General features: G+C 38.7%; 1 protein-coding gene across 7 annotated transcripts; it reads right to left on the bottom strand.

Annotated features, from left to right (window-relative positions):
* Positions 1–1,399: 1,399 nt before the first annotated feature.
* LOC131245436 (uncharacterized) lies at positions 1,400–22,302 on the bottom strand. Of its 7 annotated transcripts, none has more exons than XM_058244908.1 (6): positions 21,248–22,301; positions 3,991–4,108; positions 3,273–3,527; positions 2,985–3,071; positions 2,390–2,565; positions 1,400–1,683 (listed from the first exon to the last, which is right to left on the bottom strand). In XM_058244908.1, the coding sequence occupies exons 1-3, from the start codon at positions 22,048–22,050 to the stop codon at positions 3,324–3,326; spliced, it is 1,125 nt and encodes a 374-aa protein (XP_058100891.1). In that variant the 5' UTR covers positions 22,051–22,301; the 3' UTR covers positions 1,400–1,683; positions 2,390–2,565; positions 2,985–3,071; positions 3,273–3,323. The 7 variants fall into 7 exon arrangements, with proteins under 7 accessions (XP_058100891.1, XP_058100892.1, XP_058100893.1 ...); XM_058244909.1 differs by having other exon boundaries at positions 2,390–2,543; XM_058244910.1 differs by having other exon boundaries at positions 2,985–3,527; positions 21,248–21,339; positions 21,436–22,301.
* Positions 22,303–23,614: the final 1,312 nt, after the last annotated feature.

The following is a 23,614-nucleotide window of genomic DNA, read 5'->3' as shown; positions in this document are numbered from 1 at the left end:
CAGGGGTAGATTGTAACACCCAGTATCCAACGTACTTGGGTGTTTGTGGCCGTAGAACCAGATAGACGGAGTAGATCTCTCCAAACATCACTGTGGACGCCACACAAATAGTGTGTGTGCACCGAGAGTGTGCACACTCGTTGTGCACTGGACCAAATGCTTGGTCAAACAGCATTTGACCCTAGCCGTGAGAGGAAAAGCCTCCCTTTTCTCTCTCCAGTGCTTCCCGCCAGAGGCAGTTCGAACGGACGAGTGTCCGTTCCGTAATGTGATGGCCCATCCATCTTATAGATGAGAAAAATCCGACCAAACCCTTAGTATTTTCACGTGCATCTGCACACATTCGGGTCCATCTGTAAAATGGGACTGAAATTTTAGGTTTGAGGAGCAATTCTAAATTGTTCACATTGGTGTGGCCTATTGAAGCTTTTTAGTTCGTTGAAATTTCGTATTTACATATAAAATAATGGTCCCCCTCAGATGAACAGGGTAGATTTACGTACTCGTGGGCCAACAGTGCTTGGGTATTTTACGCAGATTCTGTCCATTCAAAATTGACTGTCAGTCACTCAACAACACGACCATCCTGATGCTCGGGCAAGCTGCATAGCAATCCCACCTGGTGAACGTCCTAGATTTCCTCCTTGGCACGTGTGGGGTAAGTAACTAATGTAAGCCGTCCGATTTTATGGTGGATTTTATTCCTAAAACCTAAGCCATCCTACCTTAGAACTCGGTGGATCCGTGTCTGTGGGGCCCACCGTGATGTATGTGTTTTATACCCACGCCATTCATCCGTTTTTCCACTCAATTTAGGGCATTTACTCAAAAATTAATAAGATCCAAATCTCATGTGGACTACACCATAGGAAACAGTAGTGATTGAAAGACCACCGTTAAGGCATTCCTATGGCCCACCGTAATGTTTATTTTCACTTCAACCTGTAGATTAGGTCACTCAGACTAGATGAAGGAAAAACTGCCGTTTACATAATGGGCCTCAACAGGGAACAAAAATCTCCCACGAATGTCCATCATGGTGGGGTTTGATGGTTTGGATTTCATACGCATACCTTCGCTGCTTTATAAAGAGAAAAAAAAAAAAAGAAAAAAAAGAGAGGATATTTTCATAATTTCCCTCAAATTGTACCTCCTCGTGGAGGCATTATTTGGTAAAATATAAATTCTTCAGGAATTTTGCGGCCAAAATCCCATTTCTTTTTCATTTTTGGTTGACAATTGGTCCCAATGATAGGATACATTTGTTTGGAGGATATTGATTGAATGCAGGGCCAGGTCCCTGATGGGACATTCCTTAGCAAGCCGGGCAACTTACTAGGTAGCATGCACTGTCAAAATACATGTGTCAAAAGAGGTTAGTACAGTAGAATTAATCCTGTAAAACCTCTTGGCTAAATGAGTTTGTTTTTTTTTTTTTTTTTAAAAAAAGACCAGATTGTCTATGCATATCAAGAGAGGGCTATACAAATCCACTTCGGGCGGGCCCCACAACAAAAATGGATGAGGTCCGCCTAAAAGAAAAACAAAAGAGCAGCCTTGCTCCACACCCCAAAAACACTAAGAAAGCACTTCCGGCAAATGAGTTTGTTTTTACCTCTGTTGTGACCATCCGCATGTCCCCGCTCACTAGGGTCTGAACCATCCACCTTGTGAACTCATGCTCTACAATCCAACATGAGATACTCTGAACAAATGATTCTGGCAGTCTAGAGATGAATATAGAACAATGAAAATAAAATTTTGGTTCTCCACACTGGAGATGAATTTAGAACCTCTGGCCACTATCTGAACAATTTTTTTTTTGGCTCTCATTTAACTCTAAAAATCAAAGTTAACGATCATCACTAAAACGTAAACATAGGACTGAGTTGTGGTAGAAACGAAAATCTAGATGTTTCAAATCATTGGACCATCTCTCAGCATGGGGCCAGTGGTAGGTATACAGGTGACGCGCAGTTCCTGTGTCAGAAAAGAGGCAAAATGATCTCTCGTTAACTTAGAAGATTAATAAAAGAGATCAGAGGATATCTGGGAGAATGGTCCATCGATAATGGGGGCCGTCAAATCAATGGCTTGCATCGACCAACCATGAGATCCATGTCTACAAACTAAACTTGGCCTCAAGAGATAAATAATAGAATTCAAGATGTGTAAAAATCAACGAAAACAGAAATAAAAATGCAATGTATCTGCAGATGGTATGCTCTTAATGATAATACATTACTAAAAAAGAAAAAGAAAACAAGAATATACCTATAAAATGGACCAGTCCAAACACTGGATATGAGTATGGAAGACCATCAAGCACTTGGAAGGTATCATACAATGCTAAATTGAGTTTGTGTTAGGGTTTGAATGCAGAGCCCACCTGGAGATCTGAATCATTCATGGTAGGCCCCAAGGTGGATTGGAGATATCCCCAAGATCTTCCCACATCACATGATTGTAACAATCCAAGTTGACCCTCGCTAACGGTGAACCACTGCTTGTAGTTGTCCATTCCATTTGATGACAAGGATCTTCTGAGAGGGTAGATATCAAGGCCTGTCAGGTCAATGTCATAAGTTACTGCAATTTGAGGTCTTGAGTCCATATGGTTAGACAAGACTTACCATCCACCCAGCATATAACATCCAGCCTGTCATGTATTTGTGACATCCAACCCTCCAATAAGTTAGCTCTGTCATGACCATCACCTTGTGTGAAAAATAGCTACATCCACTCATTAGGTGGGCCACACTTGTATTTTGTTATTTATCAGTGGCTAGACATCATCTTCTATGGTGTTGCCCATCAGATGAGTAAATGGGGCTGAGTTTTGCATAAAGTGATCCTTATGGTGGGGCCAACCTTTTAGAAGGGTTGGAAGTTATTTGTTGGGTGGATGGTAACTTATGGTCCAACCTGTTGGACTTGAGGCCTTCTCTAAATAGCCAGAATATATTATTAAAGAAGCCGAATACCTAACCAAGCAGGAAAGCATTCCCAATCCATAAACTCTGCACAGACCGACCTTCGCATAAGTGTCTGACTATCGTTTGCCACCCTCCCTAGTGTGATCAATTGAAATGTTTAACATGTAAACTAAATAAGATAACTCAAACATAAACAATAGCCTCAACAACAACAAGAATCGCCTTACCAAGAGATTACATTGCAAGAATCACCTTTGACAACAAGATTTCCGTAGTAAGATCTTGTTAAAAAAATAAAAATTGAAGACCTTACCTTGGGCTTTCATTTCCACTTACCTACCTTCTAATATACCAGAAACATCAAGATCAGGACCCTCGATCGAGCCATTATTTGCTGAGATTGACCACCTCCTTCAGCAATTTGTTGATAGAAAGCTTTAAATCATCAGTTACTATCAGCTGCTGGGGCAGCAAGTCTGAGGCGTACACAGTAAGGAGCCTCAATGCGTCCACTAAATTAACGTTCTCCCTTTTCACTACTCTATGGTTCACGAATTTGCATGAGCTCTTCAATTTACAAGGTCGGCACACCTAAGTGCATGAAAAATGAGGGAAAACAATCTTCAAGATGAATGATGAAGAACATCACCAGGCATCCAGCCCTAGGAAATGGATTCTATAGCGAGGAGATGAATGTGTTGAGGTCCTGAGAAAAGGGAGGGACATGAATTCCCATGGGAATCCAATTCCCAGGATTTGAACCTTTTATGAAGATGGGTTGCAAAATTTTGGGGAATGGATCCTCAAACAATCGTATTTTTTAGATGGATAAAAAGCCCCTCCTCTCCTTTGTCTCCTCCCCATTCTCAGTATCTAAACACAAACTGGATTCCTGAGAATAGCTTCCCAAGTACCCAAACACCATAGACAACATATCTTTCACAAACTGGATTCCTGAGAATAGCTTCCCAAGTACACAAGATTTGAACCTTTTATGAAGAATAGGTTCAAGACGAATAATGAAAAAATTCCCTAAAGTTAAAAAGTTGCTTACAATATCTTCCTCGATTCTGAAGAAAGTTCGTAGACCCTTGGCTGCAAAAATGGTTTTTCTTTCAACAGTAGGGCAGCCAAAAAGGGCAACCTTTTTCAAGTCACCGCCAGATAGCCATCTGCAAAAGCAAGAATTTAAGGCAGTCACCACAAAAGAAAGCTGGATAATGTAAAATTGATTGTAAGAAAAATGTCAATTGTGCTAATTTGTACAGGAAGCTCAAATTGTAATTATATGCTTTCCTATATTAATTACAATAATTTCAAATTAGATTGATTGTACAGATCGATTAGCAATTGATTAACACCCAACATGATGAAAATAATTACAAATATTTTATTGATTCTTTTTCAAACAGAAGTTCTTCAAAGTAGAAATGATCCAAAATTAGTAATAACTATAAAGTATCTGAAGTAAACCTATTCAACCAGAGATCTCCTTCAGGCCAAGGAAGAGAAGCATTGCAGTTGATCCAAGTAAAGCAGGTTAAATGATTGAAATTCCTAGCAAATCAGGTTGAAAGCTTGAAGAGCCTCTTCCTATGTCCTGAGCCCAAGGTACATCATCCATCCAGGAAAATATGTAGTGTGAGCTAGCTGCCTGTGAAGATTACCAGCCCCAACCAGAGGAAGTGATTGAAGGGGACAGCCACAGCTTTCCATGTCAAGAAACTCACAAATTTCTAAGCTTGAATGTAATGCCCTTGACATCATCCTATCTTAAGGTGATGCCCAGGGTTGCATTTGAATACATTGTTAAATTGAATTGCAATGACCAGTTCAATAAAAAGGAAATGACCAGATTATTCATAAGTAGATACATTGAAATGAAGGAGTGTTAACATAGCTTGCATTCAGGAAACCAAGTGAAATTAAGGGACCAAAACTAGAGAAATTGATGGATATAATTTTATTTTTTTTTAAAAAAAACATTTTTATGGATATAAACTTTGGCACATAGGAAAGGACAATAATAGAAATGAGGTAGGAATAGTGGTAGTTAAAAATATAATGGATAAGGTTTTAGATGTTAGGAGAGTAAGTGATAGGATTTTATTAATAAAACTAGTGTTAGGAGAGAAGATAATCAATGTTATTAGTGCATATACGCCACAAGAAGGGTTAGAGGATAGAATCAAGGTGGATATGGATGGACTGATGCAAGGAATTCCGAAGGGAGAGAGGGTATTTGTAGGAGACTAAAATGGTCATGGAAGAAAAGAAAGTGAAGAATATGAGAGCATGCATGGAGGATATGATTTTGGTAGAAGAAATGAGATGTGGGAGATTGTCCTTAATTTCGCTATGACACACAACATAGCTCTAGCAAACACAAACTTTAAAAAGTTTGAAACATTTAATTACTTTTAAAAGTGGATCACATACAAGACAGATTTCATTCAACTTAAGAAAACATGATAATCAATTGTTGAAAATATTGCATATTAGACCCCAATTATTACCTGATTTTACAAATATGATAATGCTTAACGTCATATTTTAATCGTATTTCTTGTTGCAAGGTGAATTTAAAGAGCTTGGACTAAAAAGGGTATTAAAAGCATGAATTTAACGCTCTAAAATCACTAAGGCAAGGGACGGACTATAGGGGACCAAGATCGAGGAATTTACACGCCAAAGATTCGAGAAGATCAAGTGATTGGGTTTAAACGGGCCTGAAAGACGTCCAGAATGCAAGATCACAGGGTTCCCACCATCCGTTCGGCTCGAAACTTTATATCTGGCCTGAGGACCATAAATTAACCGTACATGTCAAAATTCAGCCCTTGGATCAATGTATAAGTGACCCAATGGGCAAGATCAGACAATAACCATTAAGAAAGCATCTTGGACATCCTTGGGAGATCAGGACCCAAACTGAACCGATGAAAAAAATATGAAAAACGATGGATATCCGCCAAATTTCAAGGCGTTTAGACGGTGTACTATAACATAACTGACGCCGGAAGGTGATTGAGGAATTGATGGCAATTTTATAAATAAAACTAGCACCAATGCATGACACTGGTCAACCAATACCAAATTTAACGGTGAGTGTCAATTTCCACTTATTTAGATGGTGCGGCCCACCTGATTTACGAAACTTCCTCATCTTTTACCCCATGTCATAACATAGTGAGACAAAGACGGTGAACGAAGTGGATTGCTTACCAAACATTACAGTGGACTCCACCTGATGCTACGACCAATATGTGCCAATGTTACGTTGCCTCAACAGGCACGTTAGAGCGTTGATACGATCGGATTGTCAAATGTGTTGTGGCCCACGTGAGACTCAAATTTGTCCCATATTTGACGCCATTGCTGGACATGACCTTACAAATCTAATGGAAGGAGTGGATTTCGAAGACATTTGAGATTGTGGGCCCCACCAACTACACAGATGGGCACTCGTTCATAGCAAACGGAATCAACGAGGAAACCGGAAGAACCGGGATTTCCTAGCCGTAACGTGATCGAGCATTGGATCCAGGCCTCAATCCGAGCCATTCAAAAGCTTGGAAATGAGATTTAGACCCTACCCACATTGGCTGAAATCAGAGATAAGGAGTCGCAGCTCATGCCAACCCCTTCTGTGCAGAAACAGGATGCGTAAAGAAGTCCGCCTACCCTCTTTCATAAGCGTAAACTGCCTTAAGCAAGAAAGATCTAGAGACCGACTCCCACCGACACAACCGACCTACCTTATTGCTATAAAAGAGAGAAGGTCGTGAGAGGTGATCCATCAGCTAAGCCATGGAGGCACCATCAGAGGGGCAACAGTCTTCTTCCCTTTCTTCTTTGGGTTTTTTTATTTTTTCCCCTATGATGTTTGTTAAGAGTTTTTAGTTAATCATAATCATGGTTGGCTAAACCTCTTAGCTAGGGCTAAGAGGTGAAGCTTGTAGCGTGATTAGGATAGTTGCTTTGTTTCGATTCATGCTTTATCGAACTCTTGTGGATTCTAGTTTAATTATGAAGGAATACTTTTAGTTTTTAATTGTTTGTTGTGACTTAAATTACAATAGATCTGCAATAGCTTTGAGTATGTTCCTTCTATTATAGAGGTTATGCACTTGGGAACCTTGTTGTTCACCATTGTCTCCTGGGCATGGTTGGATGACGGGGATGACGGAACCCTTCCTAACGTTCATAACTCTCTCTGATTGGTTGTGGATTAGCTAAATTCTGTTGTTTGCTTTGTCTCATGGGCATGGTTTTGTGATGGAATCAATTCTAATTCTCATACCTCTCATCTCTTGAAAACTGGATCGAAGGAAGTTCATAGTTGGATTTTTAATGATATACCTTCCAACTAGATGAGGATGGAACTCTGACTCCAATTGTGTTCTTGAATCTTTGTAAGATGGCTTCCCTGATTTCTACAAGTGGATCCTTGGCACCCTAGTTTCCCACCTTTAGATTTTCCAAGTTTTAGTTAATAATTCACCATTACTCTCTTAATTCTTTCTGATTTAGATTACATCTTCGCCTAGTTCTAGTTCGAGTTATTTTCAGAATACGTACAAGGTTCAGTCCCTGTGGATTCGACCTCGATCTTACCGAGATTATTACTACATCACAACCCTATACTTGGGGTGTGAACAAGTTTTTGGCGCCGTTGCCGGGGATTGACGGTTACGTTTTTCTGGGATTAGCTAGTTTTAGAATTAGGTTAAGATTAAGGTTTTTCTAGGTTTAGGTTTTTCTATTTGATTTTTAGAAACTAACCTAACTTTTCTGTTTTGTAGGATTTTGATATAACTTCCTAATTTGGTAATCTCTTTCTGATCTCTCTATTTTGCTATTTTTAGGAGTTTCTTTGATTTTTTTATTTTTAGAAATTTTCTAATTCTAGGATCTCTTTTATTTTTAGAAACTAACTTACTTCCTAATTCAAGTTTAGAACTTTCCTAATTTGTTTTTAGAATCTTTCTATTTTCCTTTTTAGAAATTTTTCTTATTTGAGAAACTAGTTTACTTTCTATTTTAAGTTTTAGGAACTTTCTATTTTTTTTTTTAGACTTTCTACTATTTTTAGAAACTGACTTGTTTTGTTTTCTTGTGCAGGACCTTAACATAGAACTATAATCTGGTAACTTCTTTCTAACTTCTCCTCTACCTACTTTCCATATTGCTGTAGAATTTTTCTTTTATTTTCTTTTAGGATTAGATTCAGAGTTAGGGTTTCACCATGTATATGCAAGAATGGGAACATCAGTATGTTGAGATAGCTAAGAGACACTGGGAAGGGATATATGATGATTATGATAGAAATTAACCTATGTCTCAAAATTTTCCTGAAACAATCATCGAGAACCAACCAGAGTATAACGCTCCATCGGTTAAGAAGTCCTTACGCGATCATATACGGGAGAACAATAATACCCCACGGACAGTACTTGAGTGTTAGGGTTATCATAACTATGGGAGCGAGAATTATTATCACCTATCTGATAAAAAGAAAACAATACGTGATTATATTATGAGTGATAATCTGGATGACCAACCATCAGATGCTCCCACCTATAATCCGTATGACTATAATCAGTGGAAACATCAATGTTGGGAAAATGAACCAGCAATATATCATAGTGATAATTCTCTTGGGTCCTCTACTTTTGAAAACCAATCAGAAACAATCCAAGAGGATTCACTTCAGAAACTCATGAATGCACAAGAGCAGTTCAATCAAATTGTCATACAATCATGTGAATTGCTCAAAGAATTCAGTCACACCTTATGGAGGAGGAAGATGCTAGGTTATCCCAACCTCAACCTAATCTAGAAGCACAATATGAAGAAAGTGATCATAACTCGCTTGTGGAAGAAACTGAAATTACGAATGAGGAGTTGGATTCCATTAATGAGCATATGGTTCAATTTTTCGATGAGTCGATCTCAATGATTGTCCAAAGGAATGATCAAGAGACGTGGGTGTCTTTTAAATATAATGATAGTGACACACTTCACTCACATGATACACATGATTACAATTATGAGGTAGAGGTTAGTTTATTCGAACTTCAACTCAATTTAGGAATAGAATGTGAGGAATGTGATCCCATCCCAAGTGTGCACTGCACGGAATTAGATGATGATGAGTATTGAGATGACCACTATGAATGTGCAGCCCAAATTCCCCTGGAATCAATCTCAAGTAGGGTCCAGGTCAGTGATCAATAAGTACACGAAGTGATCGGTCATAAGGATCTACTTCACTCATCTGACATGCCTGATTTAAATGTGGAGGATGAGCCCCTTACAACCAACCCTTCTAACTCTTGTGAGACATGTTTGGATCACTTTCCTGAATTGAATAATGATATGATTCGGGAGAGGGACGAGTTGCTCGATACGACTCTGGAATTTGAAACCACCCAGTTGAGGCCATCATCTGAGCTGTACACGTTTGACGATTCAATGCCTTAACTAAATAGTTTCAATGAACAGAGTGTTCACATCAATGCTTCCCTTGTTGATTTTCAATCTGTCTGTGCAGTGCAAGAGTAAGAGAGCATGCGTCCATCCATTTTCAAAGACGATGGAATCCTTGGGCAGATCATCACGAGCTTTAATATGGAAAACAAGTCACTCTCAGCCAAATTTCCCAACTCGTTAGATGATTACTTGACACACTTTGCATATTCAAACGATTTCATGATAAAAGAAATAGTGAATGCCTTGGAAGACAATATCTCGGTAGTTGTCATGGACCAAGAAAACCCTTATTCTGAAGCCCATCCTTCCCTAGATCTTAAATATTTACCATTAAAGGAGTTGACAATGGAACCGAAGTCTAGAACTTTGGAATGTGTTAAGACTACATCACTTCCTGAAAATTTTTCTGAATTTTATTTACCTGTAGTCTCTTATTCACCATGGGATACTAACTTTGAAACTTTTTCTGACACAAGTGAATTATATATACTTTGGATACCACAGGCGAATGAACAGCAAATTTTTGCTAAGGTACATAAGTTTCTCTGGACATTCATGCTTCAGAGCATCCAAGCCTATTGCAAAAAGAGCTTTTGGATGATTCTGTTGAGAAACCTACTGAGAAATTTATCCAGATATTGGCCGAAAGAGGAACCTTGTGGCATGACCGAGTAGCTTTTCACCTGCTTTCATAGGATTAGGGTAGTTTGCTTTATGTCGTTCTAGGATAGTTGACTTTATGCCATTAGGTTAGTTTGCTTTCTAAATTGTTTTACGATAGATTGCTTTCGTTGGTTTCACTCTTGTGTTGTCTCGCTCTCATGCCGATCTCTTTGGAAAGGCCGTTCAATTTCCTCGTCAAGTACTATCTTTCCATTACTTCTCTTTCACTTTCGTTGTCCCATGTGCATTGCATGTTTATTTCCTTTACATTGAGGACAATGTAAATTTCAGGTTGGGGATGGGAGATTAGGTCACCTAATTAGTATTTTCTTGGTCTTGAGCAAAAATTGTGGATGAGCAAAAATTGTAGAAAATTTTTAAAATTTTTCTGGAAATTCTTGTGAAGTCGAAGTGATTTTGACGGCCATATTTGATTTAGAATTATAAGATACGTAACATTGGTAATTTATGACTCTTGAATTCAGTCATCTGTTAGATTTCACAGTTAAGCTCGAATTGTTAATTCATGATCAGAAGTTTTAAACATTGATTGAGTCATGATTTCACATGTCACACCTGGCCTACATGTTAAAGCTTCAGTTCGATATTGAATTATTAACTTGGTAGTCATTAGGCATGGAAGGAGCCAACCTGGGGAATTTGTCCATCATGTTTATTGAAAAAAAAAAAAGAAAGAAAAAAAAATAATGAATACCCAGCTAAAAAACAATTGTCTTCGGAAAGGGTTGGGCGAATGGTCTTCACCATGGGTTTGCTCCCCATAAGTAAGGGTTCAATTCTCCTCCTTGGCTTCACCTTTAAAAGATTGACGTAGCGTGAAAGCCATCGATGGAAAAATCAAAAGTTGGAAGAATGAAAAGTTGAACTGTAAGGCAAGTTTTGGTTATGGTTATCCTGAATGATCTGGTGATTATCTATGTTATCATGAAAATAAAGAATTGAGTTTTTAATTGTGATAAGTTTAGGTTTCACTATACACCAATGGAACTCGATGTTTAAGATTGTTCTAATTGATGGATTAATACTTTGAGCTTGACTACGAAGTTTACCGTGCGTTTGAGTCCAGGAGAAAGTAATGCCCAACATTCATGAATCTTAGAACTCTAGTATCTGGATTGTTTTTCAAAATTCACTCGAGTTTATAGAAATTATCCTGTACTTCTCAACTTATTTTTCGCATACTTTGCTCGGGACTAGTAAAATACTAGTTAGGGATTGTGTTGAGGGTCAAATATTGCATATTAGACCCCAATTATTACCTGATTTTACGAACATGATAATGCTTAACGTCCTATTTTAATCGTATTTTTGTTGTAAGGTGAATTTAAAGAGCTTGGACTGAAAAGGGTATTAAAAGCATGGATTTAACGCTCTAAAATCACCAAGGCAATGGACGGACCACAGGGGACCAAGATCGAGGAATTTACACGCCAAAGATTGGAGAAGATCGAGTGATTGGGTTTAAACGGGCCTGAAAGACGTCCAGAATGCAAGATCACAGGGTTTCTACCATCCGTTCGGCTCGAAACTCTATATCTGGCCTGAGGACCATAAATTAACCGTACATGTCAAAATTCAGCCCTTGAACCAGTGTATAAGTGACCCGATGAGCAAGATCAAACAATAACCATTAAGAAAGTATCTTGGACATCCTTGGGAGATCGAGACCCAAACTGAATCGATGGAAAGAATATTAAAAATTATGGATATCCGTCAAATTTCAAGGCGTTTGGACGATGTACTATAACATAACTGACGCCGAAAGGTGATTGAGGAATCGATGTCAATTTTGTAAATAAAACTAGCACTATTGCATGGCATTGGTTAACCAATACCAGATTTAACAGTGAGTATCAATTTCCACTTATTTAGATGGTGCGGCCCACCTGATTTACGAAACTTCCTCATCTTTTACCCCGTGTCATAACATAGTGGGACAAAGACGGTGAACGGATTGGATTGCTTATCAAACATCACAATGGACTCCACTTGATACTACGACCAATATGTGCCAATGTTACGTTGCCTCAACAGGCACGTTAGATCGTTGATACGGTTGGATTGTCAAATGTGTTGTGGCCCACCTGAGACTCAGTTTTATCCCATATTTGACGCCATTGTTGGGCATGACCTTGCAAATCTAATGGAAGGAGTGGATTTCGAAGACATTCGAGATCGTGGGCAGCACCAACTACGCAGATGCGCCCTCGTTCGCAGCAAACAGAATCAACGAGGAAACCGGAACAATCTGGATTTCCTCGCCGTAATTTGATCGGGCATTGGATCCAGGCCTCGATCTGAGCCGTTCAAAAGCTTGGGAATGAGATTTAGACCCTACCCACGTTGGCTGAAATCAGAGAAAAGGAGTCACAGCTCATGCCAACTCCTGCACAGAAACAGGATGCGTAAAGAAGTCCGCCGATCCTTTTTCGTAAGCGTAAACTACCTTAAGTAAGAAAGATCTAGAGACCGACTCCCACCGACACAACCGACCTACCTTATTGCTATAAAAGAGAGAAGGACGTGAGAGGTGATCCATCAGCTAAGCCGTGGAGGCACCATCAGAAGGGTAGCAGTCTTCTTCCCTTTCTTCTTTAGTTTTCTTTTTTTCTGTGATGTTTGTTAAGAGTTTTTAGTTAATCATAATCATGGTTGGCTAAACCTCTTAGCTAGGGCTAAGAGGTGAAGCTTGTAGCGTGATTAGGATGGTTGCTTTGTTTTGATTCATGCTTTATCGAATTCTTGTGGATTCTAGTTTAATTATGAAGGAATACTTTTAGTTTTTAATGGTTTGTTGTGACTTAAATTACAATAGATCTGTGATAGCTTTGCGTATGTTCCTTCCATTATAGAGGTAATGCACTTGGGAACCCTGTTGTTCACCATCGTCTCCTGGGCATGGCTGGATGACGGAACCCTTCCCAACGTTCATAACTTTCTATGATTGGTGGTGGATTGGCTAAATTTTGTTGTTTGCTTTGTCTCATGGGCATGGTTTTGTGATGGAATCAATTCTAATTCTCATACCTCTCATCTCTTGAAAACTGGATCAAAGGAAGTTCATATTTGGATTTTTAATGATATACCTTCCAACTGTATGAGGATGGGACTCTGACTCCAGTTGTGTTCTTGAATCATTGCAAGGTGGCTTCCCTGATTTCTACAAGTGGATCCTTGGCACCCTAGTTTCCCACCTTTATATTTTTCAAGTTTTAGTTAATAATTCACCATTACTCTCTTAATTCTTTCTGATTTAGATTACATCGTCGCCTAGTTCTAGTTCGAGTTATTTTCAGAATACGTACAAGGTTCAGTCCCTGTGGATTCGACCTCGATCTTACCGAGATTATTACTACATCACAACCCTATACTTGGGGTGTGAACATCAATATATAAGGATTGCAAGGTTATACCATGAGAGTCTGACTGTGCAACGTAGGTCAATGGTTATGGATTTTTACATTAAGAGATGAAGGGAGTGAAATTAATAGGTGTCCAAAAACTAGGTAGTGGAATTTAAAAGAAGAGAAAACAATGTACGTGGTTGTGTGCATCCGCAGGGAATAGTCTCATACATGTGTGTGTGTGTGTGTGTGTGTGTGTGTGTGTGTTACGTGGAATGAGATAGCTAAATGTATTAGGGAAGTGGCAAAAGATGTTTTAGGAGTATCTAAAGGAAAAAACCAATCACATAAGGAAACTTGGTGGTAAAATGACGATGTACAAAAGCTATTCACAAGAAACGTTCATGCTTCAAAGCCGAGCAAAGGAGAATAGAAATGATGAAAATTTGGAACAATATATAAATGCCAAAAAAACTGCTAAGAAAGTAGTGAGGCTAAACGTAAGGCTTATGATGATCTTTATACTAGATTGAGGACAACAAAAAGTGAGAAAGATGTCTTCAAACTTTCAAAAATGAAAGAGAGGAAGGGTAGGAACCTAGATCAAAATGATGCATTAAAAGCGATAACCAGATGGTACTACTAAAAGACAATGAGATTGATAAAAGGTGGAGAAGCCAAGTACTACTTTTCCATTTATGGTCCTATGGTGGTACATTTATGTGCAATTCATGCTCAGTGGACTTGTCTGATACTAACTCCATATATCAATTGTTTCCCCTCTGTGGGTAGCGTGCAAATTATAATAGTAGTGCTAAAGGGTAGTGTGGGGTCTAACCATGTTGACATTGCTATTTCCCTAGTCAACTACTCAAGCATGACATTGCATGTGTGGGTGACTAGAAACTGCCTCTCTATGCCCCTACTTTGCTTGCTCACTCTTTGGGGAGTGCGTAATAGTTTCATTGGCATTAATACTAGGTCAGACCATGTTGGCATGTGAGTGGTGTCAATGTGAGCCTCTATGATTGCTGGTTCCAAGAGGCTGAGTAAAAGAGGAAGGTCAATGTGTGGTGGACAGCTGATTTTAAAACTTTTTTTTTTTCAAAGGTAGCAAAAGAATTCATTAAAAAAAAGCGCTGAGCTGGCACGAACTAAATACAAACTAAAATAGAAAAGAACAATCTTTAAGCCTCTCAATTGAAGAAGTCCATTCAATTACAAAATCCCTTGCCCTTAGCTAGACGCGCTCCACACTGCTACTAGCATTTATGAAACACCTCCCATTCGTTTCCTCCCAAATTGCCCAAAGACCCACCAGGAGACTTTAAGTCTCCAGATATCCCTATCCTACTTCTTAATTCCTACGCCGTGCCAAGCCAAAAGAAGACTATCAACTGAGTACAGCATAGCCCAGGAAATGAGAAAAGACCTTAAATCCACCTCATATACAATGAGCAAACGAATAGTGTACAAAAAGGTGAGTGACTGATTCAGCATTTGCCATGCACATGAGACAAATGTTAGGAACCACACATGCATCGTTATTGCAAATCAGTCCCCCTCCGTCGCATGATAGAATTATTGAACAGAGAAGAGCCTTGATTTTTCTATTCGCCAAAGCATCCTATCTTGTTCTCCTATCACTGGGATGCATAAATTGACGTGATCTAGAAGCCTCAATAACTCCTCTTTATCCTTGTTCATGGAATCACGGCGAGGAGACCAAACAATGTTATCTCCACAAATGGAAAAGCAATGCTTCACACAAACATTGCAAACTGTAGCAAGCTGAGCCATTCTCGGAAACATAGATTGCAATGGCTCTTCCCCAATCCATATGGCCTCCTAAAAGCGAATCTTCTCCCCATTCGGAAGGACAAAGCTGATCCCTTCATAGAATTTCAACTACAGAATTCTATCACTTTCCAAATTGCTGAAGCTCCATACATGGAAGAATCTTTAGTCCACCACCCTCCAGCACATCCATATTTACTTGCTACATGCTCCTTCCATAATGCACCTTCCTCCATTCCAAACCGCCACAACCATTTACCCAACATAGCACCACTCATCAAACCCAAATTTTTTTATGCTTGCTCCCCCCTCTTCTATAGGCCTACAAACTCCAAACTTTTCAAATGCAACTTTTTGTCATTATAGCGAACCGGCTTCCCCTCTGTTGCTCCAAATCGCGTGGTAGAATGATTGAACAGAGCAGAGCTCTCATTTTTCCATTCACAAAACCATCCTATCTTGTTCTCTTATCACCAAGATGCATAAATGGATGTGATCTAGGAGCCTCAATAACTCCTCCACTTTATCCTCGTTCATAAAATCACGATAAGGAGGAGACCAAACAATGGCGTCTCCACAAACGGAAAAACAACTCTTCAAAAAAACATTGCAAACCATAACAATCTGAGCCATTATTGTAAACATAGATTGCAATGGCTCTTCCCCAATCCATATGGCCTCCCAAAAGCGAATCTTCTCCCCATTTTGAAAGACAAAGCCAATCGCTTCATAGAATTTCAACTTTACAGATGCTATCTAAATTGTTGAAGCTCTATATGTGGAAGAATCTTTAGTCCACCACCCTCCTTCAGCGCATCCATATTTAGAATGGATAAGCTATAACACCCTCCATAATACACATTCCTTCGTTCCAACTACTCAAATGAAACATTTTCTTCTCATCCAATCCCTACCACAAAAATTTGCGCCTCGGTCTTTCCTACCTAGCCAACACTAACTTCAGGCATCTGAATAATGACATGAAGTATAAAGGCAAATTTGACAAAGTGGCTTTAATGAGGGTTATTTGACCGCCAAGAGATAAATACCGGCTTTTCCACACTAATAACTTTCTTTCAAATCTTTCTATTACGGCATCCCAAAGGTACTGATTTTAATTTTTTTTGCAAATCCAGTATTAAAAACACAACCCAAATTTTTACAGTAAGGCTAAGATCATGATGATCAATGGCTGACATTAAACCATAGTGGGATGATTGCTATTATCCATTAACCATCATGACTTATGAGCAAGGGAGTGACTGATGATTTTGGATATGGTCAGTACATTCCATGCATGGTATTTTGGTAACTCCATAGTGTGTGAACTTTACCGATTTCTATATAAACCCAGGTCGCACACAAGAGAGCCCTTTACATGAAGCACAGGTGCCAACATGGAAGTTTTTAGGACGTGTACGAAATGCATAAGGTGACCCCTGTTGCGAAGATGATTATACAAAAAAAACAAAAAAAAAAACACGCTGATATACTCATTAGGTAGGCATATATATTTGTCGAATGTGGACAATCAGTAAGTTTGTTCCCAACCTCCCATTCTTTTCATATATGGCTAGCCAACCACAAAAGTTGACCAGCCTGATTTTTTTGTAAACCTTTGCTTGAGGGCCACCTTATGCACTCAGATTTCCCAAACACTTGTCATGTTAGCACTTTGGCTGCGTGTAAAGTTGCAAGTCCAAAGGGTGCCTGTGGGGCAAGACACAGAACGGATGTAGACTTTTGACTGAAAAACTACTGCATGAAAGTGTTGAAATGTTGAAAGCCTAAACTCAACCAATCAATTCTTAGAGACCAAAAATCAACAACAACAAAGACAATTCTATCCAACTCTTTAGGCCTTGCTTGGCAGGCGCATAGATAAAAGAGGAGATTATTGTCTTCTTTTAAAAAATAACCCTTGAATCCACAAGGAGAGAAATCTTTAAAAATAAAAGAGAGAAATGAAATGATATTATTGATGAAAGTTTGTTTACAAAGCCCTCTTACATGACTTATATAAGTCCTAAACCTTAAATTCGTAACTTTCCTGAAATAGTAAAGTTTCCTAAAGTAATAAATTTACTAGAAGTCTAAAAGTAGTAAACAACTTTTAAACTGATTCAAATTCTTTGACATCTCAAACAAGGACTTTAAGCTATTATAGGGCTCCTAAAACCCTAAAAATAGTAAAAATTGTTAATAAAAATAGCAAAAATGACTTTACTCAAACCCCTTACATGACCTATTTTTAGAAAATCATTTAGGGGCCAATAGCCTGTGGCATTGGTCATCATGTAGAGCCCGTCGATACCGTTCAAATGACATACTATAGGTTCTAAACAAATAAGAGGTCACAAATTTATGGTCGGAAGCTATAATGTGCCCTAGACTCTTGGATTGAACTTTCTAGCCTGATTTCTTTCAATCCTAGCTGTTGATGATGAAATTTTCCTTGACTTGTCTAACATCAGACCCCTACACCTTGAAAAATTAGACTCATCGTCGAGTTTAGAATGATTGTAGCACATCACAATTACCTGCTTTTGTAGCCCATCTTTTCTGCCTTTAGCAACTAGTGATGGTGAAAGCCTACACACTGGATTGAAATTTTATACTTATGGTGGAACTTTATAAAATGAAACATTACCTTCCACTTCTTTCAATCGTTCATGTCGGGTACATCAATTCCCACCTCTTTTCTAACAATGGATTTGTGATTGGTCACTCTTGACTAATGTCAACTGGCCACATTGTTGTTGTCACTACTAGCTTTCAAGTTATGCACTTTGATTATTGTGGAGAAGGTAAAAGGGTGATGATCTGCTTAGAGCTTGGCCGAATGACCATAAAAGTATTTATCTCCTTAACCATTGAGTCATTTGTATCCATCAATCCACCGATCCCTTTTATAAATCCATCCGCCAACCGAGGTTTTAACTCAATCATAACTTTTCTAACTAATTGTCAATCTGTCTGTAAATCTATCAAGTGATCCAACGGTGGATCCTTCTTGGAGTGATCACATATGTTGATGCACATATGAAACAATTGATCCATCCATGGATTTATTAAGTAGTCGACAATGGTTACCTCGAGAGCAACTCCATTTGCATGTACCCACTCTTCTTCTTCTTCTTCTTTTTCAAGAGGCACTCCTTCATCTTGCCCTATAATATTTCATTCTCCTTTAGCTCATTTTGTAACGTGAAAGATTGGGCAAACCAGCACTTGGGACGATGTCAACATGGTGTTGAATGTCCCTCCATAGGAGACAATCCATTTGGAAGATCTTTTGTTGTAACCTCCTCAAATTCCCTTATCAACGGTGTTAATTTTTCCAGAATCTTCGTAGGTTCCATGTCTTCACCCTTCACTACCAAGGCATACATCTTATCTATACTATTGGACTCTTTTACTAAATCTTTTACAAGCAGGAAGGATTACCGCTCTACTAAGGAAGCTTTAGGTTGGCTCCCTCCTCTTATCGGGGCAAGGGTATTTTCCTCCCAACTTTGAAGAAGATATAAATACTGTCCTCACTTCTATGCATAGAGTCCACATCGTATTGTCATGGTCCTCCAAGTAATATGTGACAAACTCCCATATCACATGGCACTTCATCTTTATAATATTTACCAATTGATAACAAAATTTGGCATCTTCATTACCTTGGTTTCACTGGTCTTTTTTTTTTTTAAAATAAAAAATAAAAAATAAAAATTTCAATGCTGCTAATTGTGTATGGAGAAGGGTGTTTTTCTGTCTTCAGCTACAACTTGTCCACCATGGCCTTGGACAAAATATTCTCACTATTGTCACCAATACATTCGATGATCAAGTCAAACTTTCTCATTGACTGTACACTTGATTCTGAAGATGTCAGTTGCTGTGATTTTGGTTCCTGCTTTGGAGTATACAGTAGTTTCCTCATGACAATTGATGCCCCTTGATCTTTGTAAGTCCACTCGTCGTCTTCACCCTCATCCCAGAGATCTTCCTCTACCTCATTGTCAGGTTTTGACTGATCCTCATCCGCCTTCTCTTAGTAGTTAGGTTAGCCACCTGTCTCTGAGGGCATTAATTGGATCAATGCCTAGGTTGACCACAACTGTAACAGTTGGCCGGTTAGGGTGGAGCATAGGGGTTTTAAATTAATAAGCATTCCTAGTGTTGGGTGCTCCTCCTTGTTGCCTGGCTTGTAGTTTGTCCACTCCTCAAATCTTGGTTCATGGCAACAAAAGGTCGAGACCATCCCCTGACTGGCCCTTTATCTTGAACCTGAATCGTAGCCCGTGCGGGCTTAGAAGTGGTCCTCCCTATTGCTTGGGCCCTCCCGAAAAGTCTGTTTAGTTGTGTCTCTACTCTAATCGCCAACTTAACAACTTCATTAAAAGTTCAAACAGATCGTATCATATGACATAATCTTGTATAGCCATCTGCAGTCTGCTTGTAAATCTTGCAACTTGTTGCAATTCAGTCTCTATTAAGTCGTTACTTGAAGATAAGCAGTAGAATTTTTCCATATTATCCATCACTGTACGTCTTCCTTGGCAACAATTTTGGTACTATTGGAACAATACTTGATGGTAGTTTGCTAGCCAGAATCGTGCTTGCATCAACTTCTTTATCTGCGGCCAGGTTTGTATTAGTGCCTTCGATTATCGCATCCCCGAGAATTGGAGTTGTTCCTATCATGTTGACGCTACACCTTAAACTTGTACATTATAAACTTCACTTTTTTCTCCTCAGGAATCTCCATGTAATCAAAGAATAGCTCTGCCCAAGTAAGCCAATCGAGGAAATCCTTGATGTGAAGATGCCCATCGGAGGAAAGGAGATCTACCTCAAGTCAGTAGTCCTGATCCTGTCCAACGCCTTCTCACCCTCTATGATGGAGGATAATATCACCCACCTCCTCATTGCTAGACTTGGCACCAAAAATTTGCAATCTACAATTTGCCATAAGTGTTGGATCTGTTGAATCACGAACTGGCCAATTGCAATCCCCTTCGCCAGTCGTGGGCCATTCATTACCACTTATTTTGGTTGAGCCCCATGGTCTCAAACAACTAAGCAACCATTGGTTGCGGTTCCTAGATGGCTCTCCACACGGCCGTGAACTCTGCCTTAGTCACAAGTTGATTCTTTGGAACACTATTCGAAGAATTGTTCCCACCCTATTTGTTGAAAGCAATCAATTTGAAGAAAGACCTCACTTTGATACCAAATAACATAGCAAGTGCATCGATAAAAGAGAAGACATCGTCGTCTACTTCTAAAAAATTGCCCTTGAATCTATTAAGAGAGAGGAATCTCTAAAAAATGAGAAATAAAAGTAATATTATTGATGAAAATCTATTTACAATGCCTCTCATATGACTTACATAAGTCCTAAACCCTGAATTCAAAACTTTCACAAAATATGTTAAAAATGGTAAATGACTTCCAAATTGGCTCAATCTCTTTCTCATGACTAAGGACTTAAGTTATTATAGGATTCTTGAAATCATAAATTTGTAAAAAACCAACTCACTGAAAATAGTAAAAAATGACCTAAAACTAAAAAGTAACCCTAAAATGACATGTCTTTTGGAAACAATTCAGGGGCCAACGGCCTTTGGCATTAACCAACATGTAGAGCTCGTCGATAACATTCCAATGACATATCATACGCACGAAACAGATAACTGGTTGCAAAGTTATAGCCATTGGAAGCTATAAATGTGTGCTAGTCCCTTGGATCGAACTTTCTAGCCTGATTTCTTTCAATCCTAGCTGTCCATGAGATTATCCTTAATTTGTCCAACATTATTATATTCCAAGTTGATCTTTATAACAAGCCAAAACATCTTTACAAAGCTAGACCTAAAATGCTTGGAATTGAATTCTCTAGATCATCAATCCTTCTAGCAGAAGTATCCTAAACACCAAAAAGAAAATGAAAATAAAAGGCTTCACAATGTAATTTCCTAAGGTGAAAGTGCTTACTTTGCAATATCTTGATGGTCACACCCAAACCTTTCTGCGGCAGACTTTAGGAAGCTTTGGGAATAACTGCTGGAGAAGCATTCGAGATCCAACTGCCCCTCTTTCAAGAAATTAGCATTCCTCAGGTATCCTTCCTCATGCAAACGGTTCACGAATGAAAGCATCTCAAGAGAAAGTTCTTTTGGTACCTTTTCCAAAGATCTCGATTCTACAGTATCACTCAACTTCTTTTCCCTGGGCGGAGCATATTTCTTCTCAGAAATCGAAGGTTTCGCAAAGAGAGAATACAGGCCGTTAGATTTAGGTCGGTCGGTTCCGAACCCATCTTTCTTCTCCGTTTTGGGATGCGAACTTCCATTGGCTTTCAGAATCTCCACATCTCTCTCCAAATTCCGTATCTTCTCCTTCAGTTCTCTGATTTCCAGAGATGCTGAACTATCCAGAGGCTTCCTATTCGTATTCTTCTTTTTTTTCTCCGATCTTTTCTGTTTCTTGATAGATTTGCCAGCATTTTGAGATTCTGATGCCGATTCAACTGCATCCGACTTTCTTCCGTTCTTCTCCAAATAGATCAAATCAGTTTCTTCGATTCGTTCTTCGGTGATGTCGACAGCTTCTTGAGAAAAAGCCGCCGAAGATGAGATAGTTCGAGAGATGGAAGGAAGAGAGGAGAAAACCTGAGAATCTAGATGTCCGAGCAGGAAAAGAGAAGAATGAGAGTGAGAAAGGGATCGCGAAGGGTTTTGGAGTTTGAGGATTTTGCAGAAATGATGGGCCCGAAGGGTTCTCTTGATAATCTCCATGCTTTTGCTTACAAGAGATTCTGGAGTAATGGAAGAAAGGCAGAGGAAGCTGGGAATTCTCCAGGGTTTTGGGTTTAAACTCGTTGAGTGGAATACCCGAAATACCCCTGTTGGGATTCGTTTGGATGCGCGGACAAGTCACTTGAGACAATATGGCCATGTCCAGGATTTGTTCATGGACGTCCATGTATTGTGTTTGGACGATCGAACCGGGTTGTGCATCGCTCCTTTTCATTACGTACACACATCCTGACTACCTGTTTAGATTCACGAAAAGTAATAGAAATGAAATAGTATTTCCTGTGAAACTTACTTTCTATTGTTTGATGATCCTTTTTCGTGAAAATTGATGGAAAATACCATTGCTCATTTCCTGTTTTTGTAGGAAAATAAACTCCATTCATAAAATGCATTTTCCCAAAAAAATATGAAAAATACTATTTTTCACTTTCTATTTTTGTAAGAAAATAAATGAACTTATTTTCCTACCTCCATCCCTACAAAATGTATTTTCCAATAGAAGAAAAATTGATTTTCAAGAGTTAAAGCCTAAAGATGTTGCTATCCATGTTTAATCTCCTCACATGTGACACATGTGTCAAAAGAGATATTGTTTATCTTCAATTATGCCCCAGTGTGTCAAAAGAGATATTGTTTATCTTCAATTATGCCCCACTGGTACCACTGCCACATGTTTCACCAACCATCTTCTCTTATGTCCCACACTTCTAAAGAACCCCTAATGTACTAATGTGCCATATCTTCGGCATCTTCTCTTGTACCCCACATGTTCTATTGTACCACATGTACCACTAATTATCTTACTATTGCTACACATGTACAAAGCACACCACATGCGCTAATGTGTCCGACGTGTCATCATCTACCTTGAGTGCCTACTTGTCCACTGTGTCGATGCATGTCTGGTGTCATTATTCATCTTTAAGCATCTCCCATGCACCACATGTGCTACATGCGTCAATCTAGCACATACTAGTGACTATCTAAAATCTTTTCAAGAAAAGTTTTTGTTTTGCCAAACAACAAACTTGAAAATAGATTTTAAAATTCTATGAAAAACTTATTAGAAAACAAATATTATTTTTTCCTCACAGTTTATTAGAAATAAGGTTTCTCAAGAATCATTATTTCCTTCCTTGTATTTTTCATAAATCCAAACAGGCCCTAAGAAAATCTTTGAAATCTTTTTTCATAAAACCACTTGTCTTTAAGACCATTTTCTGAAAAATACATGCTTTTACATTTTTTTAAATAACTCACCCGAGGGTTATTTAGATGCTTGTAAATTTTTAAAGTTGTAAAGGTTATTGGTTATCAAAATGCAGGTGTTGTTGGATACTTGCATTTGCCTATAAAAGGCTTAACAATTGTAATTTAGCAATAATATAAAACCTGACAAAAACCTATAATTTAAATTATATATAAAAAAAATCTTTACCACTAATAAGATATTATACATAATAGAACACAATGGTTGATATACACATGATGTGTGGGGTCACCATAATGTATGTGCTACATCCAATCTAACCATCATGGGCTT

The sequence above is a fragment of the Magnolia sinica genome, chromosome 5 (assembly GCF_029962835.1).
Source record: "Magnolia sinica isolate HGM2019 chromosome 5, MsV1, whole genome shotgun sequence".
NCBI classification, from domain to species: Eukaryota; Viridiplantae; Streptophyta; class Magnoliopsida; order Magnoliales; family Magnoliaceae; genus Magnolia; species Magnolia sinica.
Note: the sequence above shows the minus strand (reverse complement) of the source record. Positions and strands in the feature narration are given on the sequence as shown.

Bases quoted from the DNA above. Each gene is read 5' to 3' on its own strand.
- LOC131245436 (XM_058244906.1), bottom strand. From the start codon at position 22,050: ATGGAGATTATCAAGAGAACCCTTCGGGCCCATCATTTCTGCAAAATC. The intron at 4,109-21,247 runs GTAAGCACTTTC...TTGCTTTTGCAG, and splicing joins GACCATCAAGATATTGCAAA to ATGGCTATCTGGCGGTGACT. The intron at 3,528-3,990 runs GTAAGCAACTTT...TCATGCACTTAG, and splicing joins TCAGAATCGAGGAAGATATT to GTGTGCCGACCTTGTAAATT.